Genomic DNA, 22576 nt, shown 5'->3' with positions numbered 1-22576 from the left:
ATTCATGGAAGTCTTTGGTAATGGACCTTGGACTTGGAAGTCATCAAAGTTTTTCAACTTTTCTATTTCACAATTGTCTTGGTGTCTATGGAGTCAAACTTTGTAATGAGCGTTAGAGAACTTTATTTGAATTTATGTTTTTTTATCATTATTAGATACTAATAGCGGCATGTTCAGATCTATTATAGGTATCTTAGAACGCTTGTTACTGACTTGAGATTTTGTGTTATCTATCCTCATGAAAGAGAAGCGTATGTTTGTTTTATTCGTTTCTTATGCATCTATCATATAGTCACTGCAAACTAGAAACTAATATCTTCATATGGGTTGATATGTTGAAAATTTCTTTTAAATTTACGAGAGTGATGATTTGAAAATGGATGATTATGTAGATAAATGTGTAGACTTATGTAGCATTTGAGATCGAAACTGAGTGAGAATAATAACTTAAAATTACGTATTCTTAACCAAAGTGGACGTTGTTGACGAGGTTGTTCCTTTCGTTTAACCCATAAATACAAACAAACTTGAGCCTTGGTGTATACTTAGGTACTTAGGTAGTCAGATATTGGAATATGTTACGACACGCTCAGCCCAAGGTGTAGGGGCCCGTTTTGTAATTTAGTCTTTTGCATTTGTTTGCTTTAATTACGATATATCAAGGTAGCTTATATGGTTTACTTGTTGTATGTTTGGGCCGAGACCATGTAATATTGAGCCAATTGGGCCGTGAATAATAGAAACAAGCATGGCATAGCTTCACCTATAAAAGGTGAAGCATACACATGCTACAAACAACCTTTTGAAAAACAATAACTTTTTCATTTCACCAACTCTCTCCCCCTACTCTTCCTTTCTATCCATTTCGGGTAATAACAAACACTCACAAGATCCAAGATCTCGGTTGCTTACTAGTGATTTTCGCTAGCTAGTAAGTGAGATTGATTCAAAAACTTTGTTGTTTGATCCGTTCTTATGACCTACACAAGGGACAGTGAAGTGAAACTAAGGCTTTAGGCCCCCAATTGGCTAGAAGCGGACCTACCCTTGTGGTATATGGGTCGGCTTCCATGTGACTTTTTTTTACTAATATAGGGTAAAATTCATAACCGACCATGTGAGTAAATAGCGGTAGTCTACTGAAGTGAGAAATTTACTACGCCCGTCACTGCAATTGACCTTAATATTTCATCACCAAGGTAATGCATGCATATTGGGTTTAAGCAAATGAAAACAGAAGGAAATAGAAGCGTGAATCACCCAATTGAACAATGAAGCAGCAGAATTCATAAACCACATGGAGAATTCCCTTAGAGTAAGGTTTCGACTAGTCAGTGTTAGATTAATGGTGTGAAGTGAAGTTCTATCATGCTCGAGGTTGGGGTCTCAGTTATAATTTACACTCATTTAGTGATTATTGGTATCGAGAATCCCTTTCTGTCCTTGTGTTTTGGTCCACTCATGTGTTCGTTGCTGTTACGTTTTGGTGTCTCCTCCTAATTTTGTTGGCTGATCCTTGTCTTGTGCTCCTATTGGGTTGAAGGTTTAGGTTGTTATCATTCTGTCACTTTTGTTTCTGATGTCCTAGATTGTTAGGCGGTTTCCGTGTTGTACAATTGGGTGTTTATTATTCAGCTCCTTGCTGAGAATTCGTTCGAATTTGTTAGTTTTAATAATAAAGTGTGCTTTTCTGAAGAAATCATCCCAAGTATTTCTAGATATTATCATTTGTCACAATCGACATCGCAATGTTCTTCACCTATTCATTTGTGTGTTTTAAATTGCCTATGATTGATTTAGTTCGTCTTTTCATTGTGATTTGGATTCGTTTTCATCAAATCCTAAGAAAGTCACAAAGTTTTGTTTTGAATGCGCACGTACCACACGATTTCAAACCTCAAAATGTAATCTAGAGCAAAGCCAAAATATTGTGAGACTCAAACCCAAAGATATGCAAATTGACTTTCGAAACAGATCTTGAAAACTAACCAGTTTAGAAGAAGAAAAAGAGTTTCTGGTACAAACAAAACTCAAACAAATACATCAAAATATAAAAGAGTATATATAACTGTTGACATTCAGGTTGACTTATTGCTATCTAACTTGATCTGCTGAAGACATCTCTTGGTGCTCCAGGTTCCTGAGCACAATTTTTGCGCATATCTTCGCTACAAATGGACCAGCAGCTGCCGCGGAAGTTACCCTTAGAACACGTGATGCACCCGCCTCTTGCAACAGGTTCACATGGTGGCGTGCATTTCGTCCACCAGGAACAGTAAACTGTAATTCTAGTTATAATCAAAAACTGTTAAAATCTAGTTTTGTTAAAATAAGAGGAATGATGAGTTTGACCTGAAGAAGAGCAAATGCGGCAAAGGATTTCAGCACCGGAGACTTATTACGCAGCATGGATACAAACCGTCTAATATCACTTGGGCTGCATAGTAATTGACCTGTCTCAACAATACAGACAGCTTCTGTTGCTTGTGCCAACGAAGCAGAAACCGATGATAAAGAGACGCCAGTAAACATATGTGGGTCAACAAAAATCGACACAAAATCTTCAATGCACTTCAAGTTTGTTATTCTTGCACTTTCAAAGTCTACCGGAGCGTAATCTTCCACTCTATACAAGATAAAAGAAAAAATATATATAATTAAGCAATATAGTAATTGGACAAAAATAACAAGACATAAAACTTCAAATTATAACCTGCCATCAAACACGTATGCCAAAGCTAAAGCCGCCATGAAACGACCCATTTGGGACCCTGTTGAACAAATACCAACCAAGACCGGAATCCCCCCATCTTCGACTATGCGCAGAGCGTTTTCTGGGCTGGATGCTAGACACCAAAGGGCTCCAGCAGCCATTGATTGGACATCCTAATATTTTATAGCAACATTTTAATAACTTTATATCAAACTTAACAAATTAACAAGAAGTGAATTTCTTAAAATAAGTAAATAAATAAATAAGCCTTTACTTGTATGTTCGTTGTTGCCAGCCTTATAAGAGCCGCGACGCCTCCCTCTCGTCCAATTGTAATTCTAGTAGAAATGGAACAAATAATGATTAATCGATTTCCTGTAACCATAAGATCGTATACAAAATCGAAAAATCATATAGAAAGTTACATGTTTTTTAATCATCTTTGGATACAAAAGGTAATTACTTTGTGAGTTAGGATATATATATATATATATATAGTTAGATTAATGTAAATGGTTAATATTTGCATGTACTTATTGAATTCTGAAGCCGACAACGACCATAGAGTAACAGCCACTCTCGCCTGAAGACTTGGAGAAGCGGTAATACACGTTTCTGCGAGAGCAACCTGTAATGAAACAATAAATCATACAACTATTTTTGTCAAATTTATAATAAATGAAGTGCATGATTTTGCATATATCATCAATAAAACCTCAGTGTGCAATAAACAAAGGTACCAGAAGTCAATGTCAATAGATAAATTATCATACCAAGGGTTCCAAACCGCCTGCTAATGCAACATATTCTCGGTTTCTATCGTCAAGTGCTAAATTACCCAATGCTCGGACAGCCTATACCATAATAAGATATCACATTTCTTGATAATTAGATATTTCACTTTACACGTTAATTAATATCATATTATTACCTCTTTTTGCACGTCCTCGCACTCGCAGATGCAAGCAAGTGTTATTAAAGCATTAATGCCACCAAGTGCCGCCATTTCCATGTTGCACATATCATCAAATGCCAAATTGCCAAGTACACCCGCCACCCGTTCCTAAAAAGAAAAATATATTGTATTATACAATTTCCGCATTTGTAAGACGTGGCACAAATCAAGAGACATACCAGAAGTTTGTCGAACCCTGGCCACTTAACGGTTAAGTCAACTAAAGATTTAATAACACTAGCTTCACCAATAGCTCCCTTAATCAAGATTAACCAAATTAGTAACAATTTTAACCAAGAGCCAAAGTTTCGAAATTTGACAAACAAATAATAAAACCAAAAACCTTATGCTCATCAAAGGAAGAAAGGTTCCAAAGCCCTCCAACGGCCTCTCCAGCCACCCATCGGTTCAGAGACTTCGTTAAGCTTGCAAGAATGGTGATCCCACCACGCCCCGCCACAGTTTTTGCAAAAACCGGATCTACAGAAAGATTTGCAATTGCCTACAATAAACAATTATTTTATTAAACTGCCCCAAGAAGTACTCTTTTGTGATAAATAAATCTAGAAATCATAAAAGATAATTCAACCTTTGTGGCTTCTTTTTGGATACCTTCTTGCACAGATGTTGCAAGACCCAACAGAAGCTCAACACCGCCACTTATTATGACGGCGTCAGCAAGTATCGCATTAACCATCGGTACACCATCAACCACCACCGTGAAAGCCGCAAGCCCCATGGCTGCATATTCTTGGACATCTTCTTGAGAACTTTGTAATAAATTAAGCAAGAGACACACCCCTTGATTGACCCAAAACTCCTCGAACCCGGCTGTGTTAAGCCAATCGGCTATATGTAAAAGCGCAAATGAGAGAATCCATTCAACCCAACTCATAAACTCATCCAAATTCCCTTCTTTCTTCCCTAACCGGTTTCTCCATTCAGAGAAAGTGCCGGGAAACATACGAGACAGTTCTTTAAAAGTATCATTAAAGAAACCCCGAGCATCATTATACCAAGGCGATTAGCCGTGTCATGAAGATCGGCGTCAGCATCTAATAAAGGACTATTAAATGCACACAAAAGTTTCAAAGTGTTTAATGACCTAAACAACCTCCTAACAACAGATGGAACCGCGTCGGTTCTAGAAACATCTAAACCTTCTAAATTTCGTAGGTTGCCCCAAGAATTACCAGCCAAATTCCAGTCTATATGTGTGGTACCAGCAACCGAAAGAAATTGAAGTGACACCACATTTCCTAACGCCGTTTCATCGATTATTAAACAATTGACAAATGCAAGTTCTTGAAGATGCGGGCAGTTATTAGCTAAAGAACTAATGGCTGCAGAATTTACATTTGATATGCCCGAAAGCCTAAGTTTCTTGAGCCTAGGGCAGCCTAAGGCTATAGCGACTACTGCCTCGCTAGCAGGGGCGGACCTACATAGTAGCCGTCGGGGTCCCGGGACACCAATGTTTTTTAAAATTTATTTAGAAGCGATATAGAAAATTTTTGAAGGACCCCATATAAATTAACACTTGGACCCCATATCAATATTACCATTCTAGTCTGGTGGAAACCCCCTTCCAATACCACACGAATGACCCGAGTTCGAGCCTTGCTCTTTCCCGTTTTTTTATGTATTTCGTTTTTTAAAAATTTACTTTATATTAGTTTTAGTTTTGACTTTTGGCCCATGGGTTTTAACATATCCCAACCCAACTCATCAGACGTAACACCCTCCACACACATCTCAACCCCACTGCTTATCCCTAACTCACGCCTCTCTCAGTTTTTCAGGCCAATCTCCGCCCATATCCGCCAGCCTCCGACTCACTCCAGCCACCGTTCACCCCTCTTTGGTCTTATAAGTCTTTGTTTCCTCTGATTTTGTCTCAAACTAAAGGTAATTTTAGGGCTAATTAGTTGATTGATTTTATATATAATTATACATTTATACTCATATTGGTTATTGTATGTTGTATATTGTTGTTAGATTGTGACTTAGTTTTCTTAAAAACTTGAACTTTAGGGTTAATTATGCAAGAATCATTGAAAAGAAAGTTTGAGCCCTCGTCTTCTTCAAGTAATACATCTAAGAAAATTGATTTGGAAGACCTTCCATCAGATTACGTTCATGTTTTTCGGGTATGAATTAAAAGTGTATGTTTCATCTAGTTTCTAATTTAGATTCTTTGTACTTACTCGTTTCCAATGACACCATAGTTCCGTGTTTTATTATGTTCCTCGCCTCGACCCGACCCGAATAACGACCGACCCGAAAAATTTTGTAAACCGAAAAATTGGGACCCCATCGACAAAAAATCCTGGGTCCGCCACTGCTCGCTAGTAATCCCTTCACAGAAATCAGGCCCAAGTTCGATGCTTTCAAGAAGCGAATGATGGGCCACGATGTGTGCAAGATTTGCATCAGTTATTTCCCTACAGTAACTACCTCTTAATTCTCTCAAACCTTCAGCTCTAAGATTAACTAGTGAATCCATACTGTCAGATCCACTAAACCTAAGTTTTCTTAGATTCGAGCACCTTGAGGACAACACATTCATTAAACCTGACTCACATTTGTGAGGACGAAGATCTATCGATTGCCATAAACTTGATGAAGATCCAGCTGATCTCCAGGTTTTGCAAGTCGATGACAAGTTTGCTCGATCACGGTAACTTAAATGAGTAAAAATCTTAACTACTAAATCATCATGCAATCTAATCCAATCAACTATATGACAATCTTCACTCTCCATTTCGGGTTGATCCGACAAATCCGACTTTTGGGTTCTATTCCTAACCCTACGATACATCTTACAACAAAGATTTTACAAAGAAATATACACTAAAGATTATAACAACAAAAACCCTTCAATCAATCACCAAATATGCATATAAGAATGCCATGTAATCAAACTAAACTAAACCAGATGCACAAGAACATAAGCTCAGATATCAGATCTTATATATATTTAGCTACTTCACATCAAGTCTGATGAGGGTTTAGATCAAAACCTATAGCTTACAACACCGATCAAGAAACCAGAAGTCTTAAGAAGATCAAAATGATATCAAGAAGATGAAAATTGTGTGGTTTAGAGAGAGAATGAGCGGTGCAAAGAGGTGTAGAGAGAGAGAAAATGAAAGAGGACACAAGTGTCAGGTAGGGTAGGCGATAATCTAGGTATTAAGTATATATAGTGCTAATGAATTGAGTGGAGTAGCAAAACCCTAAAAGGACCCACTTGGGCTTTTCATAACAACATTCGTTTGTTTTTTTTCAATGAAAATGATTGTTAATTAATTTGTTTTATTAATGTACTATTAATTTGTAATACTTATTTTAATTTTATTATATTGGTATAAATTAATATACATACTTGGTTTGTTTATTGAGGTGTTTTAGTCAAGTATTTTTTCCTTAATTAAGAGCATTTCAAACAAATTTGTATGTTGGTTAGTTCGAACGAAAAACTCGTAGACTAAGTTTAGGTCATGAACCGATCTCTCACTATCGTTTAATTCTGATGGAAATCGTTCATAGAAGTTTTGGTCATGGAGTTGGACTTGGAAACCAGCAAGCTTTTTCGGCTTCTCACACACCTGCCTTTGTCTCCCGGCCATCATAATTAAGAGCACTTCAAACAAATTTGTATGTTGGTTATTTCGAACGAAAAACTCATAGACTAAGTTTAGGTCATGAACCGATCTCTCTCTATCGTTCACAGAAGTTTTGATCATGGAGTTGGACTTAGAAACCAACAAGCTTTTTCGGCTTCTCTCTCCTCCGTCTTTGTCTCCCCTTTTTACATTAGATCTTCGTGGAGTTGAACCTTGTTATGAGTATTTTATAACTTTTGTTTCTATCATTAATTATTCATAGTGACGAGTAACTACATCAGATCTCCGTGAAGTAGAACCTACATACCTTTTACAAGCATAAAAAATGAAAATTGAAGATTTGGGTGTTACCTCCACCGTAACTTATGGTGGCTCCATCGTAGCTTACGATGGTGGCTGGGCAAAAAATGTCGTAGCAGGCACCGTAACGCAGAATGTTGACATCGTTGGAGCTGGGCCCACGTAAGCTACGGTGGCCCTATCGTATCTTGCGTTACACGGGACGCGAAAAGGCAATTTTTGATTATTTGTTTCCATATTTAAGCCCGGGTTTAACCCTAAGTCGAGTTATCTTCATACCCTAGCAGCTTTGGACGATCTTGGAGCAAGGACTCACCAAACTAACACCCTAACTAAATCACTAAATCATCCATTAATTCATCCTTCCAAACGATAATCGACCTACTCAAGATGCAAAGGCAAGGCTAACCCCTTCTTGACCACTTCAGGTGTATGGTTTCTATGTGTGGATTAATTTTTTATTAAGATTTTGTTGATTGAATCTTTACGTTTGCTGAATTTATTAAAACATCTATTTATATTTTTTCTGGGATTCTATCTCATTAAATCAATTGATTTGTGTTCATTGACATTTTAGATTAAGATCTTATAGTCGTTGAACCGTTTACCTTTGATCGTTAAACCTTGAGGAGTTTTATACTAATAAGCTGGTAATTAGGTAGACTAAGTTCAGTTGTGTCAATTCGTCGGATTAGGTTATGTGAATTATCACAATCAAACTGTTGTGTATAGTAAATATTTATCAATTTAAACTTCCATTTGACAGGAGTTATAATTATTCAGTTTGTTATATTTCCTGAACCTGAGGTGTATCAATATTTTCTCAAAACGTTTTACAACCAAATTAATTCAAATTGCTTGACATCGTCTGTCTGCCTAGAGTTAATTAATTGGTCACTGATTCCTCGTGAAGACGACCTTACTTACCCGTACTAGTTAAAGGTATTTAACTTTTCAAAATACTTTTTTTATTAGAGCACGACATCTACATCAAATAAACGTGTTGTAATATAGCAAACCAACAATTAGATCACACCTATCTCATTACAGTTGTAGCAACGGAGCTTGTCTTTGTCAAACCCAACGTGTTTGCCATCAGAATCCTAGAAGTTGTTCTTCCCATGCTTCTTCATTAAGTTTGTGGCCCTGTGAACAGTCATGGCCATATGATACTTGATATCCATCTTCTCAAGGTCTTTCTCGTTGATTTCTGGAATGTCTCATTGTTGAAAAGACGGAGGCAACAGATTTCCTTGTAGCGGTTGCTTATGACTAGCCAGAAAGGCATTGAACAGTGCAATTTGAGAGTCATCAACTTGAGTGGTGGAGTTACTCAAGCTGCTTGTCTTGTTTCTTGAAGGTTTATTGATCCCATGGGCCTTGAGAGCTTTCTCAACAACTTGGTTGACTGCATCTTGAAAGGAGTTAGTTTTTGACGATCTTGATTGACCCACGGATGACTTGAAGGAATTGTTCTGTTCTACATTTTCACCCTGTTAACTGATGAACAGTTGGATGAGATTGACTTAGAAAAGAAGTGTTGATTCCTGAACCTGTAGAAACCCCAGCATGGTTGAGAGAAATGACATGGTTTTTCAATATGAGATTTTCATTCATCTCAAATGACTTGTGGTGGAGGTCAAGTAAGATAAGGTTGTAGTGTTCAGATTAGTTGTTCTCTTAATGTTAGTCACACTATTGTTGAGAGAAATGACATGGTTTTTCAATCTGAGCTTTTCATCCATCTCAAATGACTTGTGGTGGAGGTCAAGTAAGATAAGGTTGTAGTGTTCAGATTATTTGTTCTCTTAATGTTAGTCACACTATTGTTCCACATGTAAGGCAGTGAATTCAACAACTTGTTGATTTCTGACATTTCATAAATAATTCCGGAACTTCTCATTTTGGTAATCAATTTCTCAAATCTGCTGATGAGGTTTGCAACCGATTCTCCTTGAATGTGAATAAATATGTTAACTTTCCTCTCAAAATTTCCATCCGGCTATTTCTCATGTCTATATTGTCTTCAAACTTCTCAACCAAGGCATCCCAAAGCCCTTTAGTGGTTGTGCATTCTCTTAAAGTTAGAGAAGGCCTTTTCGTCATCAAGTATTATCTTTTTATCTTCATTAGTGTAGCTCTCAATAGGAATATCAACTTGTCCATTTTCAGTGTCTGTAGTAGGCCTATGAGGTCCCCTTTCAGTGGATCTAAAAAATGCAAAGTCAGTTATTCTCATATAATTTTTAAATCTCCATTTGAATTCTTTAAAGTTACTTTCAAATATCAACAGCTTAGGAGGTTTTGTTGTGATTTCGGCCTCATTTTCAAGCATTATGTAACTTTTCAACAACTCGGGATCATGTGTCATCTTGACAAACAGATTATCAAACCATACAATCCTCAAAAAGCAGCAAAATATGTCTAGGAACATTAAGTACAAACGAATCGCACAGGAGATGCGATTAGATTCGTTTCTACAAATGCGCTTCGATTCGTTTTCAGAAATACGATTCGATTTGCTTCTAAAAATGTGATTCGATTTGTTTTCATAAATGTGATTCGAATATAATTTTCAAATGCGATGTGATTGGAATCTCCAAATTCGATTCGATTGGAATTTTCAAATGCGATTCGATTGGAATTTTCAAATGCGGTTCGATTGGAATTTCCAAATGCGATTCGATTGGAATTTCAAATGCGATTCAACTGGAATTTCCACATGTGATTCGATTGGAATTTCATGGTAGCAAACGCTGTCGCTTAAGCTACTTGGATCCGCAACTTACTTCTCGAACTTGGAACTCCGGTCACTAGAGCCACAATCGTTTATTGTGACAACGTTTCTGCAATCTATCTTGCCGAGAATCCTGTTCAACATCAGCGCACCAAACATGTTGAAATGGATATACACTTCGTGAGAGAAAAGGTTCAAATTGGTCACATTCAAGTTCTTCGCGTGCCGTTCGAGTTCCAATATGCGGATATTTTCACTAAGGGCCTTCCAAGACAATTATTTGAATCGTTTCGAAACAGCTTGAACGTTTCATCTTTTGCACGCTCAAGCTGAGGAGGAATATTAGTAACATATATTTTAGTATTATATATTGTCATTTATATCTTGATTTAGTCTCCTAAAATAGTGCATAGGTTGTTAGGCAACTATTCTATTTATTTGGGTGTAATCTCTCATTTGAAGGCAAGCAATATTGATTACTTTCAAATAGATGGCTTTATATATGTTTTTAAGATTATAATTAAAAACAAGACATTTAAAACTTTTGGTCTAAAATAAATCGGATCAAATATGAAATTGCAACGAACTATAAAAGTTGTGTGAGGTATTTTGTAGTTTATTCCCGAACCCGAGCTATGGGTCGGGAAGGTGCGGTCGGTTCTAGTTGTTGGATCAATCTTATTAATTAAGAAAGACTATGATCTTTGTGATCTCCAGTTCGATACTGAGGCTGTCGGGGTTTTATCACCGGTGGGCTTTCGGGCGTGTGGGGTTTCCCATGAACTGGAGATAACTTAGAGGCATTTAAGGGCTTCTTATGGCTAGGTTAAGTCAGCTGACGGTAACTTTTTGCCGTTAGATCACCACATACAGAATAACTAGACAATTAAATGTTTGTTGGTGCTCCAGGTTCCTAAGCACAATCCATGCAATTATCTTAGCTTCTAGTGGACTGCATTTGCGGCCATGGCATCCCTAACAACACACGGGGCATCCAATTCTTGCAACTATAAAGTTTATAGTCATAATTCATTAAAATCTAGTTTTTTTATATTATTTATTTAGTATAACTAAAAATAGAAAAAGTCAAGTCTGACCTGAAGAAGAGCAAATGCAGCTCACGATCTGAGCACCGAACACTTACTACGCAACATGGATACAAACCGTCTAATTTCAGCTTGGTTGCATCACAATATACCGGCCTACTTCAACAATACTGGCTGATTTGGCTGCTTGCGCCAATGCCCAAAAGTGCAGAATTAGCCGATGTTAAAGGAGCAGAAAACGCTTTTAGGTCAACAAAAGTCAACACAAAAGTTTCAATGTACTTCAAGCTAATATAGAAACTTTTACCACAAAAGTTAACAAGAAATATATAAGTTAATTCAACATAATTCCTTAATAATTCACCTACCATCAAACATGTACGCGAAAGCTAAAGCATCTATGACACAGCCATTTTCGACGCAGATGATGAAAGATTAAACAAGACCATTATGCCTCTATCTTCCACTATTTGTAGAGCCTTCTGGGGCCGGTTGAGCGCTAGACTCCAAAGGGCCCAACAGCAGTCGCATGAACAGTCTCCTGATGTTTTATAGCAATATTTAAATAATTAAATGACTTGTTATAAACTGTGCTAAGATATATCATAATGCATTTGAAGGATATAATCTTGATAGAACCAAGAAGTGCAATGGAAGAATCAAATATAAAGTTTGAAGGTTGAGAAGATAAAGCCCGCCAATGTCCTTATTAGCCACCAATCTATTCATAAATTTAATTTACTAATCTTGCAAGAATATATGGTGATGCGGCCACCCCTCAACGCAGATTTAAGTTCGGAAAACGACTCCAAGATTCACGTGCCAAATCCCAGTCTACGTCGAGGGTCCACGAAACAGACATGTAACGAAGTGACACGGCATTTGCTAACTAATGCCGCGACATCAATACTTTCACAATCAACAAATGCAATTTCTTGAAGATCCGGGCACTAATTAGCTAAAGCAATCCAGAATAAAGTTCTGAACCTTCGAAATGCTAAGTAACACGGCATTTGCTAAGTAACGAAGTGACACGAACAATGTTCTGAACCTTCGAAATTAACACCAAAACGCAAACAAGGACCAACTAATTTTAAGAAGGTAGTTGTGGAAGATATATATCACGGAATGTGTCCTTTGTGACCAAGGCAATTTGAAACCTCATTCCAACACACCATTAGACACATAATGCAATATAGATTAACTCGAAAAGAATAACGCCGCATTTTCTTTAGATTTTCGATGTTCATATCATATTTTATTGCAGCATCCGCCAACGCCTTTTGAGCATCAATATTTCCCATTTCTTCGTTGTCAAAACACAAATTTATAACGCATCTTATCACCAAATTCTTGTTCTGTTCTCAATGTTGCAGCCAATGTTCGATGCCTAAAAATATAAGCATAACGTCTTAATGGAGACGATAGCTATTTTCCCATGCGACTGAGGTTGGTTCACGAGTCCAGATGGATGGAAAAGTTGTTACTGGTCAAGGCCTGGGAACCACCATGGAATACTCTCTTGCACTGGTTGAGCTTGCTGTTCGAGAGAGACAAAGCTGATCAACTTTCTGGACTACTGGTTCGTTTTAACTTTTTAGGTTAATGATTGTAGGAGATTTATGCTATGTGCGTAGTAGCTTGTTGAAAGTTAATCTTGAAACGATTTATCGAGAAAGTGTGTTAGTTTGAATGTTTAGAATGATCTCTTTATTTATTTGTTTGCAAGTTTATTTTATTAGTTTGAAAGTCTAGAAAGTAGGAGTCGAATTAAAGTATGTTTAGGAAGCTATGTAATATAAATAGATGGACATGGGTTTGTAATTAGTGTGTAAAGAGTTATAAAAACAGAAAAGAGTCGATCTTGGTTGAGATTAGTTTCCGTGTTCGTGTTCTTATAACTTTGTCGAGTGGTGGCTGATGGAAAACTTATCATTGGCGGAGGTCTCGGACATGTTGAAATTGCTAAGCAATTGCTAGTCATGTAAGGATATGTCGTCATTGTTTTTCTTAGTTGTCGTTGCATGCTATAACACGAAAGTTGGTTGTCTTCTCATTCGATAACTCTTGTTCTGTTGAATACAATAACTATGTATCTACATGAATGTTTATACAAACATTGATGGTCTCGCTAAATTTGGAATAAAAAGAAAATAACATTAAACACCTTCAACTTTTGAATTTTTTACCAAATTATGAAATTTGTTGTTAAACTTTTTTTTAAGAAAAAAGATCATTTAACTAAAAAAAAGGATCCAATTACAACAGAGAGGCACATAAGCGGGCAACAAGCTGCGCTGCCACCCCCTTTTGAATGGCGAAACCGATCCTACTGAAAACAAAGTTATCGTTATGTATAATTTGAAAGTATCTGTCGTTAAAATTAGATAAAGTACACATCAATTATTAATCATTCATCAAGAAATTGGATTAATTTTTTGCTAAAAGATTATGATGTTCATGTATAACAAAACTCAAAACAAACAGACTATGAAAGAAGCATTCAGAACATAAAAACTGTATTAACTGTTGGCATTCAATTCAGATTGCCAATTTATTACTTTCTAAGTTTGATCTATGCTGAAGACTCTGTGTCTTGGTGTTCCAGGTTCCTGAGCACGAGCTTTGAAAATATCTTCGCTTCCAGTGAACCCGCAGCTGCAGCGGCAGCATGCCTAAGAACACGTAGTGCACCCAAGTCTCGCAACAGGTTCACATGTTCGCGTGCATATCGCCCACCCGGAACAGTAAACTGTAAAATTTATAACTAGAATATGTTTAAAAAAAATATATTTGTTATTAAAAGAGAGTAAACTCGAGTTGGACCTGGAAAAGAGCGAACGCAGCACATGATTTGAGCGCCGGACGCTTATTACGCAACATGGACAGAATCCGTTCAATTTCAGCTTGGTTACATCGCAAATCACACGCTTCAGCAATATGGGCAGATTTCACTATTTGTGCCACCTGTGCAGAAGCTGTGGATAAAGAGATACCTGAAAACGCTCGTCGGTCAACAAAGGTCCACATGAAAACTGGTGAAATGTAACTCGAGGCTGCTATCTTTGCCATTTCTAAGTCAGAACTGTTTGGAGCACCTTCTGCTACCCGAGCATATTCATCCATTCTATGTACAAGATAGCAAAACAATATAGAATATTTGAGAACAAATTAAAATTAACAAAAAAAAATATATACTCCCTCCGTCCCGGTCATAGTGTCTTAGTTTGAAAACACAAAGTTTAAGGTAGATTAAATTATTGTTTTCTTTGCATACCAAATGACAATAATGCCCTTGAAAATTGGGTCCATCAATATTGTTTATTAACGTTAGTTGTGTTTATTTAAGGGTAAACTTGGAAATTGACTAATAAATTTTGAAAGTGGACATCTGTAGTGAGACAAATAAAAAATGAAATGTGGACAGTCTTAATGGGACGGAGGGAGTATATATATAGCTCAATTCAAGATAATTAATTAGTTAAAGATTTACCTGCCATCACACATGTATGCGCAAACTAAAGCAATCATGAAACGAGCCTTCTCAGACTCGCATGATTTAAGTTTATACAAGTCCAAAACGCTCCCATCTTCCACTATTCGCAGAGCGTTTCTCGGGTTGAATGTTAGACGCAGAAGGGCCTCAGCTGCAGCCTCTTCGACATCCTGATATTTTATAACAATATTTTATTAATTTATAATTAAGATGATGAATTGAACTCCTCGTTATTGCAAAAACCCGAGAGAACTACTTCAAACAGGATTTCTTTTGCAATATTCTTTTCATTTCTTTAAATAAAAGGTTAGCGTGCGTGCGTTTAAGTAGCTCCCAAGGTTACATACATGTAATCTCGCTAACTACATATATTTTTTTGGTATTGCCAATGAATAACAAAACATAAAAAGAATGAAAGCTAAAGTGTAACAGAATTTCAAAAAATAACGATATAAAGCATCGAAAGCGTTAATTGAAACCAAAAATAGAAACAGCCACTTACTTCTGTCGTAGATCGTGCAAGTCTTATGAGCGCTGTAACGCCCCCCTCTCTTCCAATTGTAATGCTAGTAGAAATAAAACAGAATATGGTTTAATAGATTTTCTGTAACTGAAATATAAATCTAAAGATCATACAGAAAGTTGCATATTGTTTAATAGAGAGTTATGTTATAGTTTCAAAGGGGAAAATGGATTGATGCTTTAACTGAAAGTAATAGTTCGATCATAAGTGAGTTTTTAAGATTTTATAGGAGTGTGAAGAGTTAATGTTTGCATGTACCTGTTAGCTTCTGAAGCCGATAAGGTCCATAGAGTTCTAGCCACTATCTTTTGAAGATATGCATTAGCGGACGTTGTACACCTTCGTGCAAGAGAAACCTGTAATGATAATGTTGTTTATTTAATAACCATATTCATCGAAAAGGCTAAATGAATGTAGGATTTTGCATATAATGTTCAATACAAGTTACAACCGTAATGTGCAATAAACAAAGATAAAACGTCATACCAACGCTTCAACACCCTCAACTAATACAATCTGCTCTAGGTTTCTGTCATCAGATAATAAATTCGACAATGCTGAAAGCGCTTCTTGGCTGTGGAGAAACAGATTAAAAAGTTTATATTAATATTTAATAATCAAAACTCGATAACTGTAATAATCAAAAACCAACCAGACAGCTTCGTTTTCAGAACGAATAAGTAGAACGAGTGCATCAATAGCTCCATCTTCTTGTCCCACTGCAGCATTTAAAGTGTTGCTATCGCCATAAGCCGTTAAATTAGCCAATGCCGCAGCCACCTTTACCATAATAACCACAAAATAAGATATAACATAACATATTAAATAATATCGCTCAAATCAGGTAAAATATCATATCATTACCTGTACTTGTACACGTTCGTCCTTGCTAACACGAGCAAGCATTACTAAAGCCTTGATACCACCCACTGCTGCAACTTCAATGGCACACTTATCATTGCTTGCCATATGGGCAAGTGCACCCGCCGCTCGTTCCTAAAAAAAAAAAAACTTTTGATAAATAATTTTCTCATTTGTAACACGTGACATAAAATCAAGACGCGTACCATAAGTTCATCACCGCCTCTAGGCCATTTGAAGATTAAGTCGACTAAAGTTATGATGGCACCGGATTCAGCAATAGCCCCCTTAATCAAGATTATTTGTATTAGTAGATATAAAATTGAAAATCAAAAGCTTTGAAAATTGAGAAACCTTATGCTCATCCCATTCAGCAAGATTCTGAAGCCCAAAAGCTGCCTCTTCAGCTACCCATCTGTTCCTAGATTTTGCTAAGCTTGCAAAAATCATGATGCCGCCACTTGCTGCCACCGAGTTTGCAAAATCCGGATTTCCTGAAAGGTTTGCGAGTGCCTACAAGAAACAATTATTTGATTAGATTGCCATAATTCCATAAATACTCTTTTTTATGATTACTAAATCAAGAAATCACAAAATACTCAACCTTTATTGCTGCGCATTGAATCCCATCTTTCCAAGACGTTGCAAGTCGTAAAAGAAGCTCAACTACGCGACCATACATGACAGCACCAGCGCGCGCCACATCAACATTTGCAAGCCCGATAGCTGCACATTCTTGAACATCTTCTTGAGAACTCTGCAATAGATTTAGTAAAAGAACCACCAACTCATCGAGCCTGGTTGGGTTAACCTCAGCTAACCGTAAAAGTGCATGTGAAAGATTCCATTCAGCCCAAGTCATAAACTCAGCCAAAATCTCGTCTTTCTTCGACCTATTTCTCAAATGCGATAGTTCTATAAACTTGTTGTTAAAGAAACCGAGCATCGTTATACCAAGACGATCAGCCTTGGTATGAAGAGCGGTGTCTTCCTCCAATGACGGGCAAAGAAACGCACACAAAAGTTTCAAACTTTTTAATGAAGAAATTAACTTCGTAGCAGCCTCCGAAGCCACATCAGTTCTTGAAACATCTAAACCTTTTAAATACCGAAGATTGCACCAAGTATCACACGCCGAATCCCAGTTTATGTTTGTAGTCCCCGCAACCGACAGAAAACGAAGTGACAAGACCTTTCCTAACGCCACTTCATCGATATTTGCACAATCAACAAACGCAATTTCTTGAAGGTCCTTGCACTGATCAGCTAATGCAGTTATGGCCTCAGTAGTGACATTGGAGACCCCAGAAAGCCTAAGGCTTTTTAGCTTATGGCAGCGATCAGCTATTATAGCTATTCCATCGCCTGTAATCCTTTCACAAAAGTCAGGACCGAGTTGGATGCTTTCAAGAAGCTTGTGACGGTCCACGACTATGGCAAGAGTTAAATCGGTTATTACTTGACAGTTTTCACCACTTAATCCTCTCAAGTTTTCTGCCTCAAGGTTACTTAGGAGATAGGTATCAACCGACCCCTTAAACCGAAGTTCTTGGATATGTGAGCAACGAGCACCTTGAGGCTGCACTTTGCTCCAACGGAGATCTAATGATTTCCATAGACCTCGTGATGATCCAAGACATCTCCAGCTTTTGCATGTTGATGACAAATTGGCTCGATCACGATAATTCAAGCAAGCAAAAACCTTAATTATAATATCATCTGGCAATCTATTCCAGTTAACAAGTCCATCTTCATTCACTTTTAAACATTCTGCACCCTCCGTTTCGGGTTGATCTGATAAATCCAACTTTTGGGGTCTTTTTCTGACCCTACGATTCATCTTACAACAGAAATATACAAACCCTTGAACCAGTTTACAAAAAACACCCAAAATTGAACCTCAAAATCGTCAACAATTCACAACATACAATGGCACCAAATTATGCATAAAATAATGCCATATGATTGAACTGAACTAACACAGGTACACAACACCATAAGCGCGTTCATTAAGCCGATATCAGATCTTACGACACATCGCAAACCTGATTAGGGTTTTCAATCAACACTTATAATTTGCAACGCCGATTGAGAATCAAAAGCTTTGGAAGATCGGACTGATTTCAAAAGCTGAAAATGGTGTGAAACCTGAAGAGGATTTTCGATCAAAACCTATAACTTACAGCACCAATCAAGAATCAAAAACATTAGAAGATCGGATTCGCTCAAGAAGCTGATTATGGTGTGAAACCTGATGAGGGTTTTAGATCAAAACCTATAAACTTAAGCCTTTAGAAGATCGAATCGAGTTCAAGAAGCTGAAAATGGTGTGGTTTAGAGAGAAAGAGAATGAATACAACAACATCAAACGAAAGCTGGAGAATTTAGCAAACTTTTGATGAGGGTTTCGATCAAAACATATAACTTGCAACACCGATCTAGAAACCAGAAGTCATTAGATGATCGAATTGAGTTAAAGAAGCTGAAAATGGTGTAGTTTAGAGAGAGAAAGAGCTGTGAGAATGAAAGAGGTGGAAACGGTGTAGAGAGAGAGAATGAAAATGAAAGTGTGAGGTAGGGTAGGAGAGAATGTAGGTTATTTAATATTGTATGAGAATTAGAACCAACGTGGGCTTTTGTACTTTCAATCATAACAAAACATTCGTTTTGTTTTCCAACTTTGTTCTTTTTTGATGAAAACAATTTGTAAATTTGTTTTTTTAATGGATTATAAATTTGTAATGTATATATTTTTGGAATGGATCTTATTCATATATGGTTTTGTTTATTGAAATGAGAAACAAAAGCCTAAAAGGTTCTTGTCTAGAAATTAGTCCAAACCGGCCGGTTCCTAACCGTAGGTTTCAAACGACAACTCGAACGGTTTTGCTCTTGATACAAACTGTCGAGACGGGTGCGGTAAATTAAACGACCGAACAGAAGATAATATATAGATATAATATAAGTGAACGATCTCGTTGTCGGTTAAAATGTTAATAACATTAAACAAGAACCGACCCACCCAAGGTGAGCTCTCCTTGAGTGGATGATTTACACCATACAAACACACAATCAAATAGAAAACAAGTTTCCTATTTATAGCTGAATACAAAATCCTAACATTCTAGAAGTTTTCCCGTTGAAGTTAAACACGTGTCGAAGATCTCGTCTCGGATCCGGAATTCACGTCCACTTTAATTATTTACTTAACCAATTATATTTAACGAGTTTCATCATATTGATATCGCAAGTCACATAATTTGGCCCTACAGAGTGTTGCCACAGTTTCACCTTAAATGTGATTGAACATGTTGAACTCTCCTTTTAACATTTCCTTTTGACTATTTCTCATTTTAAGGTTCCTTCAAACTTTCAACCATAGCGTCCCAGATTCCTTTGGCGGAGGTTTCTTCTCTTAAAGTTTGGGCAATTTCAGCTGACAGACAGACACTGGGAATTCCATAAGCTTTTTCATCTTCTTGAATGAGCTTCTTGTCCTCATCCTCGTAGGCTTCAACGGGAGTGTCAATAGGTCCATCGGGGGTTTGAGTAAATGAGGTCCAATTTGAATTGACCTGAGGAGAGTAGTATCATCATTCTTATGTAGTTTTTAAACCTCCACTTGAATAAGATAGTTGTTTTGTAAAAGGTTGTCTCTAGTATGTGCATGTCTCACTTTATATAGGTGAGAACATGCCATACTAGGTTTCCATTAAAACGGCTCAATGGGCTTAAACATATGACATCGGACCCAAATATACAAATAAGCAAATTATTACAAACACGCTTATGTTTCTGGAATAATACATGACTAAATACACAAAATTGGCTCTACACTAGGCCATAAGTGAAGGATATACAAATTATTTTTTAATAATTAATTATATTTTTTTCTAAATATTATAGTTTTTAAAAATAAAATATAAGTAAAAACATATTAATACAACAAATATAAAAAAAGAAAAATAAGACACTGGAGTTAATCAAAAGGCAATATGGCAAATAATGTTCACACTTGCCACTTGAAATGGCGGATATCCTGGTGACACTTGTCATTTCGAATGACAAATGTTTGTCTAAAGGCATTTTGACATACAGGGGCAAACTACTTTTGGGTATCGTGAACCGCCAGACAAAGTGGCATCCGCCATTTAACATGGCGGAACACACAGAAAATGTACCACATTCATCAATTTCAAATGGCGAAACACCAGCTAATTTTCCAACTCACCAGACATAAACTAGCATACCCTATATATAATTTGAGATCCGCCATTTCAAATAGTGAATCTCCTAGAAACGATTACAACCATTTCTCTCTCCTAGAAACCATTTCGCTCTTCTAAAATTTCCTATATTGAAAAAGAATTCACCGTAACTTGATGCACTTCTCTCTACATACTTAACCACATCAATAATGTCACTATTGCACTATACGGCTTCCATCAACTAGTTATGTTTGTTTATGCATACCACAAGAAATTCAAAGCTTAAAATGTAGTCTAAGTCAAACCCAAAACATTACAACTTCACAAGACTAAAACCCATGCAACTATGATCTTGAACACTAAGCAGTTTAGAAAAAGATGAAGTTTTTCAAAAACAAACAACACTCAAAACAAGCACAATTTTTGCCAATACCCTCGCTTCTAGCGGACCAGAAGTTGCAGCAGCGGTGACCCTAAGAATACGCGATGCACCCAACTCTTCCAACAGGTTCACATGGTGGTGTGCATACCGCCCACCCGGAACAGTAAACTGTAATTTTATTTATAATCAGAATCTGCTAAAATTTAGTTTTCTTACAATAAGAGGAATGTTGAGTTTGACCTGAAAAAGAGCAAATGCAGCCCACGATTTTAGCACTGGAGACTTGTGACGCAACATCGATACAAACCGTTCAATTTGGGCTTGCTTGCATTGCAGTTGACCTACTTCAATTCAACAATGTGAGCAGATTCCGCTACTTGTGCCAACTGAGCAGCAGCCGATGATAAAGAGACACCGGTAAATACATGTAGGTCAAAATGGTACTTCAGAACAAGTTCAGTGTCCTCCAAGATTGGTATCATTCTAGTTCTTAGAAATTCAATAGTCCTTAAACCGCCTTCTGCTACCCGAGAATATTCTTCCAGTCTGTGTACAAGATGAAACAAACAATAAAGAAATTTGACAAAAAAAAAATCCTCAAGAAATATATAACATCAGGATTTTACCTGCCATCAAACATGTATGCAAAAGCTAAAGCAGCCGTGAAACGATCCCTTTTGCACCCTGTGAAACAAATATGAAGCAAGAACCCAGTGCCCCGATATTCGTTCACTATTCGCATAGCGTTTCCTGGGTTGAATGCTAGACTCCAAAGAGCCCCAGCAGCCATCGATTGGACGTCCTAATATTTTATAGCAATATTTAAATGCTTATATTTATAAAATGACAAATTATTTTTCATATCAAACTTAAACAAGAAGTGAGTTTCTTAAAGAGTAAAAGTAACAAAAACATAAGCCTTTACAGAATCTAAAAAGAGAAACCGCGACTCACTTCTCTTTGAGATATCATTGCCATCCTAACGAGCGAGGTGATGCCCCCCTGTCGTCCAATTGCAATACTAGTAGAAATGAAACAAATTATAATTTAATAGATTTTTCTGCAATTGTGAGATCATATACAAATCTAAACATAGTATATAGTTTTTTAATCATTTTTTGGATACTTGTAGGATACAAATGGTTACTTAAATACTTAGTGAGTTAAGGTATATATAGTTACATCAAAAGTTGTCATTGTAAGTTTTATATAGAAATGTGAAGGGTTAATACTTGCATATACCTATTGGCTTCTGAAGCGGCCGACAGGGCACATAGAGCATCCGCCACTCTCACTTGAAGATCTGGATAATTATATATACGCGTTTTCGCAAGAGCAACCTGTAATGAAACAATAAATCATACTAATAATGATACAACCGATTTCGGTCAAATTTAAACGAATGAAGTGTAGGATTTTGCATATATCTTCAATACAACCAAAATGTTCAATAAACAAAGGTACCAGGAGTCAAAGTGATCAATGGATAAAATATCATACCAAGGATTCAACACCACCAGCTAACGCAACGTGTTCTCGATTTGTATCATCCTCTAATAAATTAGCCAATACTCGAATTGCCTATACCAAAATAAGATATCATGTTTTGTTACTTATTTCACTTTAGACATTAATTAACTTGTTCTTTTACCAGCAGACTTAATATTATTCTGATATTACCTGTTCTCGCGCGTTCACGCGATCGCTATAGCGAACGATCGTATCT

The 22576-nt window shown here is 36.9% G+C and overlaps 1 protein-coding gene and 2 pseudogenes across 1 annotated transcript; all 3 read right to left on the bottom strand.

Annotated features, from left to right (window-relative positions):
* Positions 1 to 2094: 2094 nt before the first annotated feature.
* On the bottom strand, positions 2095 to 6489 carry LOC143553994 (protein ARABIDILLO 1-like; annotated as a pseudogene).
* A 7466-nt stretch (positions 6490 to 13955) lies between these two features.
* LOC143553993 (protein ARABIDILLO 1-like) lies at positions 13956 to 16710 on the bottom strand. The gene is made up of 10 exons (XM_077043867.1): positions 16615 to 16710; positions 16467 to 16547; positions 16264 to 16395; positions 16052 to 16179; positions 15886 to 15973; positions 15658 to 15755; positions 15379 to 15442; positions 14874 to 15046; positions 14207 to 14507; positions 13956 to 14132 (listed from the first exon to the last, which is right to left on the bottom strand). Exons 1-10 carry the CDS (start codon positions 16708 to 16710, stop codon positions 13956 to 13958), a joined length of 1338 nt encoding a protein of 445 aa, XP_076899982.1.
* Positions 15874 to 18101, bottom strand: LOC143553984 (protein ARABIDILLO 1 pseudogene; annotated as a pseudogene).
* Positions 18102 to 22576: the final 4475 nt, after the last annotated feature.

The sequence above is a fragment of the Bidens hawaiensis genome, unplaced genomic scaffold (genome assembly GCF_021521415.1).
Source record: "Bidens hawaiensis isolate Kalapana, Puna unplaced genomic scaffold, B.hawaiensis_p1.1 tig00017468_1, whole genome shotgun sequence".
Classification (NCBI taxonomy): domain Eukaryota; kingdom Viridiplantae; phylum Streptophyta; class Magnoliopsida; order Asterales; family Asteraceae; genus Bidens; species Bidens hawaiensis.
Note: the sequence above shows the minus strand (reverse complement) of the source record. Positions and strands in the feature narration are given on the sequence as shown.

Excerpts from the sequence above, each read along its gene's own strand:
- LOC143553993 (XM_077043867.1), bottom strand. The coding sequence starts at position 16,710 with ATGATTTTTGCAAGCTTAGCAAAATCTAGGAACAGATGGGTAGCTGAA. Across the intron at positions 16,180-16,263 it reads ACGAACGTGTACAAGTACAG|GTGGCTGCGGCATTGGCTAA; the intron begins GTAATGATATGA and ends ATTATGGTAAAG. Across the intron at positions 14,133-14,206 it reads CTGCGTTCGCTCTTTTCCAG|TTTACTGTTCCGGGTGGGCG; the intron begins GTCCAACTCGAG and ends TAAATTTTACAG.